The following is a 14,826-nucleotide window of genomic DNA, read 5'->3' on the forward strand; positions in this document are numbered from 1 at the left end:
AGAGGAAGCGCGGGGGAGATGCGCAACGGGGAAACGTCGCCGAAGCGGAAGCGCCCCGTGTACTTCTGTTCCGCTTTCGCGCTCTTTCAAACGCCTTTCCTTGATTTTTCAAAATGATGTCCAATATTCCCCCGCCGACCAGGGCCGGCTCACCCATGAGGCGAGGCGAGGCGAGGCAGGATCGTAGCATCTTAAAAGTTGGAAGGGACCCCCGAGGGTCATCTAGCCCAACCCCCTGCCAAGCAGGAATCCCAGCTATAAAGCATCAATCCAGTCTCTGCTGAAAAACCTCCAAGGAAGAGGACCGGTCCACTGCGTAACAGCTCTTATTGTCAGAAAGTTTCCCCTGATGTTTAGTCAGAATCTCCTTTCTGGTAACTTGGAGCCATTGGTTCCATTCCCACCCTCAAGAGAAAACAAGCTTGCCCATATTCCATGTGAACATTCCTTGAGATATTTGAAGGTGGCTATCATATCTCCTCTCAATCTCCTCTTTTCCAGGCTAAACATACCCGGCTCCTTCAACTGTTCTTCATAAGGCTTGGTTTCCAGACCATTTTATCATCTTGGTTGCCCTCCTCTGTACATGTTCCAGCTTGTCAATATCCTTAAATTCTGCTGCCCAAAATTAGACACAGTATTCCAGGTGGGGTCTGACTAAGGAAGAATAGTGGTACTATTACATCCCTTGACTGGGACACTATACTTCTCTTGACGCAGTCTAGAATAGCATTAGGTTTTTTTGCTGCTGCATCACACTATTGACTCATATTAAGCTTGTGGTTCACTAAGACCCCTAGATCTTTTTCACATGTACTGCTAGTAAGCCATGTGCCCCCCCACTCTATATTTGTGCATCTGGTTCTTCCTGCCTAAGTGCAGAACCTGACATTTGTCCCTGTTGAAATTCATTTTGTTAGCTTGGCCCAGTTCTCCAGTCTGTTAAGATCATTTTGAATTCTGATTCTGTCTTCTGCAGTATTAGCTACCCCTCCCAGTCTGGTGTAATCTGAAAATTTGATGAGCCTCCCCTCAATTCCAATATCCAAGTCTCTTATAAAGATGCTGAACAATAATGGGCCTGGGACAGAACCTGTGACACCCCACTTGTCACTTTTTTCCAGGATGATGAGTACTGTTGCTTCTTCCACCTTCTGGGAGTTTAAATTGTTAGCGACGCAATGGAGGAATTTGCCGAACCTTACATTCTTAGCACAGTTTGAGTTCCAACAAATATCAGGGAAGTTTAAGCTTCCCATGAATACTATATCTCTCCTTTTTTATTGTTTGGTAATCTGCTCTATGAACACATCATCCAAGTCTTGAGTCTGGCTTGGTCTACAACAGACGCCTACATTAAGGTTACTGTTGTTTCTGTGGCTGAGACGTTTGACACACTTCTAAATCGGCACACCACTATTGTATTTGCTGTCAGTGTGCTTATTTTAACTGGAAGGGCATACCATTTTTATCTTTTAAAAATATCAATATAATTTTAATTATTTTAAATCAGGGATGGGGATCTTGTGGCCTTCTAGATGTTGTTGGCAAGCTCCCATCACTCTCAAGCCACCATGGCCACAGATTCTCCATCTACATTTTAAAGTATATTAATATTCTATTGGATTTTTTAAAAGTTAAAAATGGCATGCTCCAGTGAGTTGATTCTTTAACACCCACTAGTGTGGACATATCTTGTGGAATTAGATGCCATAAGATATGATGGTGGTACTAGCTTAGGCGACTTTAAAAGGGAATCAGATAAAGGTTTGGATTTGGTTACCTACTGTGAGAAATAGGATGCTGGACTAGATGGAGCTTTGGTCTAATCCAGTAGAACTCTTTATGTTCTTAGGGATAAACATTCACAAACTAGAGTCCTGAGCTCACTTCATCAGATTACTGAATATTGTTCTAAGATGGTATTTGTGGGTGTGTGACACATACAGTTGCAGAGGAAAACATTGTAAACCAAGGGGCTAAAAATCCAACAATATTTAGATTGTTCATAATTTGGAGTTATCTTGAAGCTTTTATTCTGCTTTATTTATACACAGAGTAAACTTGTAATTAACTCTGCTTCTAAATTGCTGTGTCCAAAAGACTTGTCCACTTAGACGTATTAGCTGTTATGCCTCAGAATGAGAAAAGAGCCCTTCATTACTCTCTGGCAATTTTCCTCACCTTCATCTTTTAAACATATCTGAAGCAGAGGCAAATTAAGGATTTGTAATCTTAAGTGTTTCTGCCTCACGGTGTCTGTGTCTGTAGGTAGCTGCTTCATTGAACTTTAAGTCCTGCTTTTAGGCAATGTCTAGATTTAATTTGCTGAAGCTAAGCAATTTTCTACTGACACTAATGCTACCATTTTTCTGGATGGAATCTACCCATTTGAAGTGCTACACAAATGTTGCGCTTGCACAACCCCTTCGGGGATAAACTGACAAATTACTGAACTATATATTCTGATAATTAATGATTATTCTAAGTAATTGAATTAAAGTAACACTCATAAAGTGTAAACCATTGTATTTACAATTTAGACATTATTGCCAAAGTATTTTATGTAAATTCAATAGGTGAGATTGTACAATATCTTACATTTTATGGAAATTGTTTGGCAAAGTTACATCTATTGAACAGCTGCTCATTATCATCTCCTGAATTTCATTTTATTATCTGTGCCTTGTTTCCCAACCAATTAAACAGCACACAGTTTTTCTTTCCCATGGCTGATTAATGGAAAGTAACTACATAAAGCCTTCAGGCCACTGACATTGATTCTTTGTTCTTGTGAGTTGTAAGGATTTTTTTCCCTAAGGAATGAGGAGGGAAGATTGCTGTCTCAAGCTGTAATGTCAGGGCTCTTCATTAACTGGGTGCTTATTTTGAGGACAATTGTTAGCATTTTCACAGCCCCTAAAAGAAAATATTACCTCCTCATCCTGTTTTCCCTCATAATTCTTAGCAAACTGCATCATCAACTCAGTAATTTTAAAGCACCAGTAAAAGGGATGCCATTGTCTGCTTTTAATGGATTAATTTCACCTCTAATACTGTTGTTGTGGTGGTCATCATCACAGGAGCTCATGGAGTTTTTTTAAATTATAAGTTAATTTAGATGACACATTGCCATTCTAGTGACCAGGTGCTTAGCATCTTGAGTATGCTGATTTATAAATGTAATATTGGCATTACATGTTTACGTATGTACTCAATGGCTTCTGATTTTGCAGTATGAAGATAAAGCAGGCTTACTTAGGTGGTTTCTGGAAAAGTGGAAGAAAACGTCATAGGAAATGATGCCTCTCTCAGACAATGCTCAAGCCTTTGAAAAACTATTGTCCGCATCCAGCCTTGCAACTGTGTTCTTTCTTTTATCTATATTGCTGCAGCCTATTTCTGCCCTTCTATAATTTCCCTTGTATGCCTTGGCTGCGTTTCATAGAGTCCTTCCATACTCCCATATTTCACTGTAACTGCCACCATTTTTCTTCTTTATAGTGTTCCTCTGCAGTGCTCTAGTATTTCTGCCTTCTTTCTCATTCTCATTGAACCAGACAACCATGTAAAAGTGATCTACAGAAAGAATAATACAGTAATGTTAATTGTTAAATCAATGTTCTTTTTTCCCAACTGAGTTATCCCAAAACAGTGTTGATTTAGGTTACATTTTTAAAATATATATTAAAAAATGAATACACCAAGTATCCTGATTAATCTTAGAAAAATGAAGCATTACTTAATTCTGGCTAGCTCAGATTGGAATGTGCCAATGTACTCCTAAAGCAGTAAAATGGAACTTTTTGAAATACCAGTGCGCCTCTATGTATTTCATACTTTTTGGATCATTTTGCAGCTCTGGGTGCTCTTCCTACTGATATTAATTCTGTTGTTTCTGTGTTGGTATTGGAACAGCATCTTGAGACTAGTCTCTTTCTCAAGGTTATCCAGAATTATTTTCATTTACACTTTGGACCACTTGGCTGAACTTCTTAACTTCCTATCCCTCCTGTTTCCACTTCCTTAGATGTATTGTGTCCTGTAGATTGTAACTGGCATAAAAGTTTGATCCTATTCTATTTACACTAAATAGGAAGTAAGTCCACAAGGCACTGCAGGAGCTACTTCTGAGTGAATGGCACTCAGAGAGTCCTGTGGCCACAAACTTATCCTGTGGAGTATTTCAGCAAGGAATGAGCTGTCATTAGGCAACTAAACAGCTGTTTCTTCCTTGGAGTAGATGTTCCTGTTGGAAGGATTGCTAATGAGTGTATACTAGTTGCAGAATAAAAGTCTATCATCCCACTATGTATATGTATGGCTTTTCAGAATTTGGTCAGTGCTTACTTACTCTTCCTCAGCCAATGACTTTAACTGAACACCAAGGCACATATGATTATATCTGAGATTTTAGAATTCAGCCTAGAACCTTTAATGCTAAAAGAAAAAACTGGAAACATTTGCTTTCAGTTTTAAATTAATCACGGTTTGTTATTAGGTCCAAACCATGGCAAACTTTGGTTAATTTACAATTAATTGGAAATCTGAAGCATATGCTTCTAATCACCTCCTTGCAGTTGTGAGGGCTGAGCAAGCATGTCCAAATGTATTCCAGGCATCTTCCAATAATGCTAATTTATGGTTTTGTGTTATATACAAATGAAGCCAGAAAAACAGATGTTGTCAGGCAGTGCTACCTGCAAAAGGCTGCAAGATGTTCCACTTCAGCATTGCTTATGATATTTTAATATGGCTTTGGTTTGTTTGGTCTTCCGTGCAGGAAAAGCAGGAGACCGGAAGCCTAATGAAAAAGGTATCTAGAACATTATATTTGTCACTTCAGGGAAGATCCTGTTGAAAGTCATCTGTACAGGACATAGCTGGGGAAGTGTGGTCCCATCAAACCACAAAAGAAATATGATATATTATGGCAAGGAAGGGACTCACCCTAATAATGATGATGAAGAAGAAGAAGAGTTTGGATTTGATATCCCGCTTTATCACTACCCGAAGGAGTCTCAAAGCGGCTAACATTCTCCTTTCCCTTCCTCCCCTACAACAAACACTCTGTGAGGTGAGTGAGGCTGAGAGACTTCAGAGAAGTGTGACTGGCCCAAGGTCACCCAGCAGCTGCATGTGGAGGAGCGGAGACGCGAACCCGGTTCCCCAGATTACGAGACTACTGCTACTTAACCACTACACCACACTGGCTCTCTATAGGGGCATTCTATAGGGAAAATACCAAAGTATGTACCACACAGGGAGGAAGCCTTATTGGACCTAGCCAGAAGTGGAATACTCATTGAAAACTTTTTAGGTATTAAAAACTTGGGCTTCAAGGACCACGGATGGTCTGTTGCTTGGGTTCCAACCTGACAGTGAACTTTTGACATCCACAGCATTAATTGCTGAGCTTCCACTCACCCACCAAATCACTCCACACACACTCACTTTGATGCCTGAATACTTAGCTCCAGCACAGAACCCAGGGACTCCCTGTGTTATTCCCCTGCTTTGGTCCAGATGCTCAGATCCTGCCCAGGAAACTTCTTTCTTCACTGTCTTCACCTGACCCAGGAGTTTCAATGCACCCTGGTTTTATTTTATTTTTTCCAGGAATGGTCCACTGTTGTTGTTGTTGCTTAGTCATTTAGTTGTGTCCGACTAAACGACTAATGACCCCATGGACCAGAGCATGCCAGGCACTCCTGTCTTCCACTGCCTCCCGCAGTTTGGTCAAACCACGCTGGTATCTTCAAGAACACTGTCCAACCATCTCGTCCTCTGTCGTCCCCTTCTCCTTGTGCCCTCAATCTTTCCCAACATCAGGGTCTTTTCCAGGGAGTCTTCTCATGAGGTGGCCAAAGTATTGGAGCCTCAGCTTCACAATCTGTCCTTCCAGTGAGCACTCAGGGCTGATTTCCTTAAGAATGGATCGGTTTGATCTTCTTGCAGTCCATGGGACTCTCAAGAGTCTCCTCCAGCAGCACAATTCAAAAGCATCCATTCTTCGGTGATCAGGCTTCTTTATGGTCCAGCTCTCACTTCCATACGTCACTAACTGGGAAAACCATAGCTTTAACTATACGGACCTTTGTTGGCAAGGTGATGTCCCTGCTTTTTAAGATGCTGTATAGGTTTGTCATTGCTTTTCTCCCAAGAAGCAGGCGTCTTTTAATTTCGTGACTGCTGTCACCATCTGCAGTGATAATGGAGCCCAAGAAAGTAAAATCTCTCACTGCCTCCATTTCTTCCCCTTCTATTTGCCAGGAGGTGGTGGGCCCAGTGGCCATGATCTTGGTTTTTTTGATGTTGAGCTTCAGACCATATTTTGTGCACTCCTCTTTCACCCTCATTAAAAGGTTCTTTAATTCCTCCTCACTTTCTGCCATCAAGGTTGTGTCATCTGCATATCTGAGGTTGTTGATATTTCTTCCGGCAATCTTAATTCCGGCTTGGGATTCATCCATCCTAGGGCCTGGGAAAGATACATTCTGTTCCCTATCCTATCTCATTGTAGCCTCCACCTCTTCTCCTGCTTCCTGTTTTTGAGTGTGTTTGTGTAGGGCTGCCAACAATTAGAATATGTTTATAGCCCTGATAGAAAGAACATTACGGAGCAAAATGTGCAGTATCGTTCTAAGTAATTTTGGTGAGTTGGGTCACTCTGGCTGCTCGCAACTAATTGTGTTGTAAATTATACGCAATACTTCTTCAACCTACCCGAACTCAAATTTTCTGAGACTGGAGGATAAAGGATATCAATTAGCATGAAATGAATAGTTGACTGAATCAAAGAGTTCTTTAAACATATGTATCAAAAATACATTTTGTTGTATATTCTGCAATTTTCTTCAGAATATCTGGGCAACTCCATTGCTAAAGGCTGTGTATACACACCCCTTTACTACACATCCAGTGTGTTTATGCTGCTGGCTTGAGAGGTGGTATCCCCACAACATTAGTTGCAAACTACAGCTATCCTTATGTTTCTTATGAAATACTGCATTCTGATGCATTCCCCCCCCCAATTCTGCTTCAATTCAAATTGATAAAAAGAATGACCTAACTGCATTTTGCACCAGTAGTGTGTAAAAAACCAAAGCCTCCTGCATTGGGGGGAGGGGGGGAGGTGGTACACAAGAGAAGTTTACAAAATTGTATTTGTGGAATAATAAATTGTTTTAAAGTTTATACACTTTAAAATTGTGAAATGTAATCTGTTCAAAAGTCGTTTTTCTGTTACTTTTGAGTTTTCTGTCTTTTATTTAATGTCTTAATACAAACTGAAGCAAAAGAGCACAAATATATTCCTGGACTAACTCCATTGTAATCAATTGAAAGGCACCAAGGATAAATTGTGCCCAAGTGGCTCAATAAATTGCCCAAGGTCATATAGCATGTCAGTAGCTCAGAGGGGATTAGATCAGAGAGACCATCTTGACTTTCCTTTTCGATCACACTCTTGGTTACAGAAAAGAAAAAATCAGGAGAATGTCCTTGAGATGCCATGTTTTCTTACCAAATGTACAACTTTTGGTATCATTTTCTAGGAATATATCACTATCAATGTTAAACACAAGTAGTGATTAACCATATATGACTGCTATTTTTTATTTAGCTGTATTCTGTTTTTGCTATAGCAAAAGAAAACCTCATTTGTTTAAAAACAAAACACAGAATATAGACATGAAGAGTGTTTCAAATAAATTATCCATTGGATTAGTGGGAGTATAAATACAAATAAGCATTTTATTTTTTCTAAAATAAATTTAGGATTAATTAAATACATGCAAGTGAAACAGGTTAGTTCTCATTATCACTACCTTCAATAAGGTTTCCTGATGGCATATGATTAATACTGCATAATTTAAAAAGCGTCATTATTTTAACCATCTACATAGATATATTTGAATCTCAACCGTTTATCTCCTCCTTATTCTTTGTTATACCTATTGATGCATTCTGTCTTGTTTTTCCCCAAATGTAAATCCCTCTAAATGTTTCAGTTAAAAAGAATAAAAACACCCTTGGGAATTTGTAAAATCTGCATATCAACATGGTGATAATTTTACTGATTACTGTGTTTCTAGTCTTCAAATGTTAAAGATTATATATTTATCAATAGCAGAGATTTAATTGCGGTTCTACCATGTCACCCCCAAACTCTAGACAGCTGGCTCTGTGTACTGAACATGTTGATTATGTTTAATTCATGCAATTAATGAGTGCCACATACTCCCTTGCAGTTAAGCAGTTGCAGAAACCTAGAGCAGAACGTTGAAGCTGAAACTAGAACTCTCAAATGGCTATTTTAGATTTGAAGGATTTCAGTGTGCTGAAGTTTATATTTTATGATGTTTGGAATAAGGAATGTTTTATGTGTCAGGTGGTTCAAGAAATAAGGAGTAAGTAATCTGTGATAGATGATTATATTGTGCCATATAGTTACTTGTAAACTCAGGGGTGGCGCCACTGAGCCTCTTGGGCTTGCCGATCGGAAGGTTGGCGGTTTGAATCCACATGAAGGTGGTGAGCTCCCGTTGCTCTGTCCCAGCTTCTGCCAACCTAGCAGTTTGAAAGCACACCAGTGCAAGTAGATAAATAGGCATTGCTGCGACAGGAAGGTAAACGGCATTTCTGTGCGCTCCGGCTTCCATCACAGTGTTCTGTTGTGACAGAAGTGGTTTAGTCCTGCTGGCCACATGACCCGGAAAGCTGTCTGTGGACAACCGCCGCCTCCCTTGGCCTGAAAGCGAGATGAACGCCAAATCCCATAGTCACCTTTGACTGACTTGACCATCCAGGGGTCCTTTACCTTTTTACCTTGGGAACTACTTAAGAACTTTTATTTCAAGTAAGCAATATTAGATGACTGATAGATAGATAGATAGATAGATAGATAGATAGATAGATAGATAGATAGATGATAGATGATAGAAAAGTCTTACCATGCAGATTGCACACTGTTTCAGCAGATGACAATATAGTTGTGCATAATTAAAACCACTTCAAGATACAGTCCAGTTTCAGGTTGTTATGACACACAATCACAAATATTTTAAAAGTGACTTTTGCTGCAGGGTCCCCAAAGCTTAAGGTCACCATGTGCCGCATGATGAGATCTTCATGGGCCAGTGTGAACCGATACAGGCAAAGCTAGCTTCGCCTATAGCCACAGCATTGAGTAAAAATGGGTGTAGACTTTAAGGTTACTTCCAGAAAACCTGCTTATTTTTTATCCTGATTTGTTTTCAGTGAGATTAATGATGTTGATTATTTAATGAGCATTCACTCTGATTTCTTTGCAGAGAAGCTAGATAATGTTGCATCAAAGCAAGTGTTATCCCCTGCATTTTCCTGTCACTTTCCTTGTTGCAAAAAGTCTGGTCTTTTGAGGGAATATGACCTCCCAATCAACTTTAATTGCACAACCTGAATTTGATGGTAGCTGATTGAGCCATACCCGAAAACAGCAACAGCCTAGAAGCACCCAAAGTTTATGAACTATCATTTTGGCAGGAAGCATGTGCCATTAGTACTTTCATAATAGGAAAGAAAAAAAAAAATCAGGCAAAACCCCCCCCCCCAATCTTTTAGCAGGGACAAAGTTATTTCAGTGGACTGGTTTTACACGTGCAAGTTACTCACTTAATAACTAATATCATGTGATGACTTGCATGAGTAAATGAGATTTCATAGATGAAACAACAGAGATAAAAGCATTGCACCACTTGGATTTGAAAACTATGCTTGCATCAATCAAGCTAGTCCACACATACCCCACATATATTAAGTATAATAGAAACATTGATCTGTAAAAAATGTTACTTGGAGAAAATAAAGAGAGACATTGCACATACTTTTGTAAACTAAGAAAATATTTAATAAAAATACATTTAAAAAAAAAAGCTAGTCCACACATTTTGCCTGAAGTCATTGGGCCCAAAGCAGGACAGTGGGAAAAAAGAAGGACACACACATACATTTTTCTTGGCCTTGATTGTTTATGGGAGCTTAGTCCAGACTGCATGCTTATTGACATGATTAAAAAATGAGTTTAAATTGTGGATCATGCTTAAGGGTACGTATACAAATGTATTGCCCTATATCCATATGTGGAATCCAGGTCTTGCGAGATTTTCTGGAACAAAGAAGCGGTGTTAAAACATTATGAAAAGTGAGCTTCTGGACCCCAGATGGAGAGAAAAATTATATTGGGAACTCAAGGATTTGCAGTGTGAGAGATGGATAAGATACCGTGTGTCCCTGTGTGAATAATTACATCACACTGTTATTTAGTTCTTTCTGCTGTTATTTTCTATGGACAGGCAGAACAAGCCAATACAATATGGCATCTAACCAGCAGCAGGACGGACACTTTTTATAATAAACAGGGACACAGAGATCCCAGTGACAGTGGGAACCAGTGCTGTTTTACAGGGCTCACAACATGGAATTATAGACTTGTAGAGTTGGAAGAGGCCTCTGCAAGGCAGGAATCATTTGCCCAACATGGGGCTCAAATCCACAACCCTGAGATTAAGAATTTTATGCTACCATAAATGGGTGAGACTTTTGGCCCCCAGGGTGCTAAAACAAGAAACAGCAGATAAAGGGAATTTGCCACTTGTGCATGATTAGCATACAAGACCCAAGGTGGACAAACTGTTCCAGGAGGAACATTTAGAGATGCGAAGGCCTGGGGGAAAAAACAATAAAAGTTGTGGGGAAAATTGGGGGGGGGGGGACCTGTTTCTCCCCCTATTTTCCCTAGTTTTTTTCCAGGCCTTCCCATCTCTAAGCATGACGCGTCCCCCAGCAGACACGCGGTGTCCACACCCACTCAAATTCCCCGCAAGTAGACCTAAAGCAGATGTGCAGAACAAGTGGCCAGTGGCGTAGCGTGGGGGGTGCAGGGGGGCCGGCCGCACCGGGCGCAACATCTGGGGGTTAGGGTTAGGGGGCGCACATCCACGGGTTAGGGGGCGCACATCCACGGGTTAGGGGGCGCACATCCACGGGTTAGGGGGCGCACATCCACGGGTTAGGGGGCGCACATCCACGGGTTAGGGGGCGCACATCCACGGGTTAGGGGGCGCACATCCACGGGTTAGGGGGCGCCAATCCACGGGTTAGGGGGCGCACATCCACGGGTTAGGGGGCGGACATCCACGGGTTAGGGGGCGCCCATCCACGGGTTAGGGGGCGCCCATCCACGGGTTAGGGGGCGCCCATCCACGGGTTAGGGGGCGCCCATCCACGGGTTAGGGGGTGCAAATTACTTGCCTTGCCCCGGGTGCTGACAACCCACGCTACGCCACTGCAAGTGGCACCTGAGTGGATATGGCCGGACACTTCCACGTGGCAGGGTCCTTCCTCTGAGCTGCCCCGGGTGCTCCCACCCCGCGCCCCCTTCGTGCCCCAGTCCCGCGGGGAAGGATTTCACAGCCAAGCGTGGACCAGGGAGCAGTTCCTCTCCGGCGAGGGAGAGGGCGGCCGCGAGCTCGGGGGGGCCGGGGAGCCGGGGAAGGCGCGGCGGCGGGGGCGCTGCTGCTGCCTATGCTGGGCGTCCCATGGTGAGGCGGCGCAGGGCGCTGTGGAGCTCCGGCCTGGCGCTCTTCTCCCCCTCGGCGCCCGGCAGCGGGCGGGCAGCGGCCAAGGAGCGCCGGCAGCCTCGAGGCCTTTGGGGTCGGCAGCAGGAGGAGAAACCGGGCAGCAGCCCCGCCATGGACGACGAGGAGGAAGAAACGCCTCAGGGGAGGTGAGGAGCCGCTGCCAGCGCCGCTTCCCGGGTGGAATATTCACATTTCTAAGGCGGGGGGCGAAAGCCGCATGAAGCGTATTTCTTTCATTTTCTCTTGCGTGCGCGAAGCGGCGCCCCTCCTTCTCCCGCAGTGGGCATGCAGCTCCGCCGGCGGCTAGAAGAACTCTTCTGGGTTTCAAGAAGGCGGCTTTGGAGCCCCGCGAACGGGCATTGTGGGCGCGAGGGGAGCCGGCTTGGCTTGTGGTCGAAGGCTGCAAGCCTGTATGTGCTCACCTAAGGGCCCCTGCTTCTGAGTAGACGCATATAGGGCTGTGCAGTGGCGTAGCGTGGGTTGTCAGCACCCGGGGCAAGGCAAGTAATTTGCGCCCCCTAATCCGTGGATTGGCGCCCCCTAACCCGTGGATTGGCGCCCCCTAACCCGTGGATTGGCGCCCCCTAACCCGTGGATTTGCGCCCCCTAACCCGTGGATGGGCGCCCCCTAATCCGTGGATTTGCGCCCCCTAACCCATGGATTGGCACCCCCTAACCCGTGGATTGGCGCCCCCTAACCCGTGGATTGGCGCCCCCCAATCCGTGGATTTGCGCCCCCTAACCCTAACCCCCAGACCACGGGTTAGGGGGCGCCAATCCACAGGTTAGGGGGCGCCAATCCACGGGTTAGGGGGCGCAAATTACTTGCCTTGCCCCGGGTGCTGACAACCCACGCTACGCCACTGCCCCCAGATGTTGCGCCCGGTGCGGCCAGGCCCCCCTGCACCCCCCACGCTACGCCACTGGGGCTGTGCAGGAGTGGTTGCCTTCTGTGGGGCTTACTTCCGAGGAAGCTTCGATCAGGTGGGTCTGGCCGCAGGTGCAATTTGCAGGAGTCCCGTTGGAGTCCCCCGAGACTCAGTGCATTGCATCCAGCATCGCAAAAGCCTCCCGTTACGAAATATGTCACTTGTGAATGTTGATCAGGTGGAATAGAACCTGGGAGTGAGATGATTTTACTGTAAATTAAGCCTCCCATGCATTGGGGCTCTTTCCCGCAACTGAAAAAGGGCATTTAAGCTGCTTGTGCATTTGTGCAACACCTGGATGTTCAGGTGGGCTAGCTAGACTGAAGAGAGAAATAGAATGTATGCTCATTCTTTCTTTCAAATGAAATATATATTGGAATCTTTTTGTGTGGAAGTGCCTGCAGGTTTTCCATTTAAATGATGGTCTCAAAAATTAAAAGCGACTTTGTATTATAATTGCAGGCGGTAGATGTGCAAAAACTGATTTATGCTCCACTTGTGCAAATGGGCTAAATTAATATTCTTGTCTTTACTGGGTTGTGGATGGGGCTGCTGCTGCTGCTGCCCATGATTTACGTGTGTCTTGTCACTTCCCAGCCATCTGTTGTAGTATCAAGCCCTTGCTGAAGTTCCTTGGACGTACTGTGCAATCAAATGACTAACACATTGTCTGAGTGAGGGCCTCCCACACTGTCAGTTTAAATGGAATGCAGTTGAGGGACATGGCAAATCAGCATGTAACGTGCTATCACATTGGAAGGCGGTTTGCAGATGGCACCTATGCTTCACAAGCAGGTATACCAATCTTTGTGTTTTAGAAATAGCAAATAGTTAAACCTTTGTCACCCTTTAATTCAGCATTTATGGATCTCTGTTATTTGTATTTACCAGGGATGAATTAAGGGATTGCTGCTGCAATCTGTGAAAATCAGGGGACTTTAACTGCAAATAGTTAAGTGTTTTTTAGAATTGGAAGACAGTGTACTGAAGACAGTTGCTAAAGTCTCTCTCTTTGCCATCTGGGGCTTAATTTGAGCTGTGTGCCTCATCATGTCTTGGGCCTCTTTAAGGGCCACGTTAGGGCTTGAGACAGTTTAATAGTAACATTTTACAATTCACTTGTTCATTTCATTGGCGTAGCGTGGGGGTGCAGGGGGGCCGGCCGCACCGGGCGCAACATCTGGGGGTTAGGGTTAGGGGCGCAAATCCACGGGTTAGGGGGCGCAAATCCACGGGTTAGGGGGTGCAAATTACTTGCCTTGCCCCGGGTGCTGACAACCCACGCTACGCCACTGGTTCATTTTGCAGATTTCTATGAATGGGCAACCACTTTGAGGGATTCTTGTAAGGACTACAAAGAAAATAGATTATGTACAATTGAGATATTAGCATACATTGTGTCCAGCCCTGTCTTCCCCTGGGAAGATCTGTCTCGTTTTTAGCTGGTGAATCAGACTGGACTGGAGAATGAAAGCCAGGAAGATCAATTCAGTTGCTATACTCCTAGCCTTCTCCCTCATTGACATGGAAATGTGCTGCAGCAGTCTTCAAAAAGCATGTTATATAATCCCTCTCTTCCAAATTTGTATGCCTTGCAGCACTGATTTCTTATTTAACGTTTGCACAGAAAAACAATATCCTGTGGATTGATATTTGTTGTAGGTGCAGATCTTCAGTAGGGATCAGCCTAAAATAATCTGGAGTATTTAAAAATGAACTGTGTTCTGCAGAAATATGTTTCAATGGCTGGCAACTGGCCCTATTATTTAATGTGTCTTGTGTTGCATATGCTGGACAGCTTGCTAGCAATCGCTCTTAAATAGTATCAATAAACACTGGTGTAAAAAAGGAGTATGTTGTTTAATGTGAGTCTGATTAATGTGAGTTTCTGTTCTTTGTATGCTGGGCAACTAAATGCAAAGGGCTATATATAAAAATTAAAAAATTGTCCAGTAGCACCTTAGAGACCAAATAAGTTTGTTCTTGGTATAAGCTTTCATGTGCATGCACACTTCTTCAGATACACTGAAACAGAAGTTACCAGACCCTTATATATAGTGGGAGGGTGGGGTTTTTCTCAGCAGGGTAGTAGGAAATGGGTGACTGAGTCAATGGGTATGGTAAACCTGTTGACGACTGTTAATGACTGCAATTAGTATGTAATGAGACAGGAATCCTATTAAGACAGATCTTAATAGAGATGTTACCGGGACACGGGTGACGCTGTGGTCTAAACCACAGAGCCTAGGGCTTGCCAATCAGAAGGTCTGCGGTTC

General features: G+C 43.5%; 1 protein-coding gene across 1 annotated transcript in view; it reads left to right on the forward strand.

The window, feature by feature from the left end:
* Positions 1-3: 3 nt before the first annotated feature.
* NAPEPLD (N-acyl phosphatidylethanolamine phospholipase D) overlaps positions 4-14,826 on the forward strand; it is a 33,470-nt gene continuing 18,647 nt past the window's right edge. The window contains exons 1-2 of the mRNA XM_081879177.1: positions 4-88; positions 11,629-11,767. Coding sequence (XP_081735303.1) covers positions 19-88; positions 11,629-11,767 — 209 coding nt within the window. The 5' untranslated portion in view covers positions 4-18. The remainder of the gene's footprint in view (positions 89-11,628; positions 11,768-14,826) is intronic.

This window comes from Podarcis erhardii (genome assembly GCF_964252035.2).
Source record: "Podarcis erhardii genome assembly, chromosome: 10".
Taxonomy (NCBI): domain Eukaryota; kingdom Metazoa; phylum Chordata; class Lepidosauria; order Squamata; family Lacertidae; genus Podarcis; species Podarcis erhardii.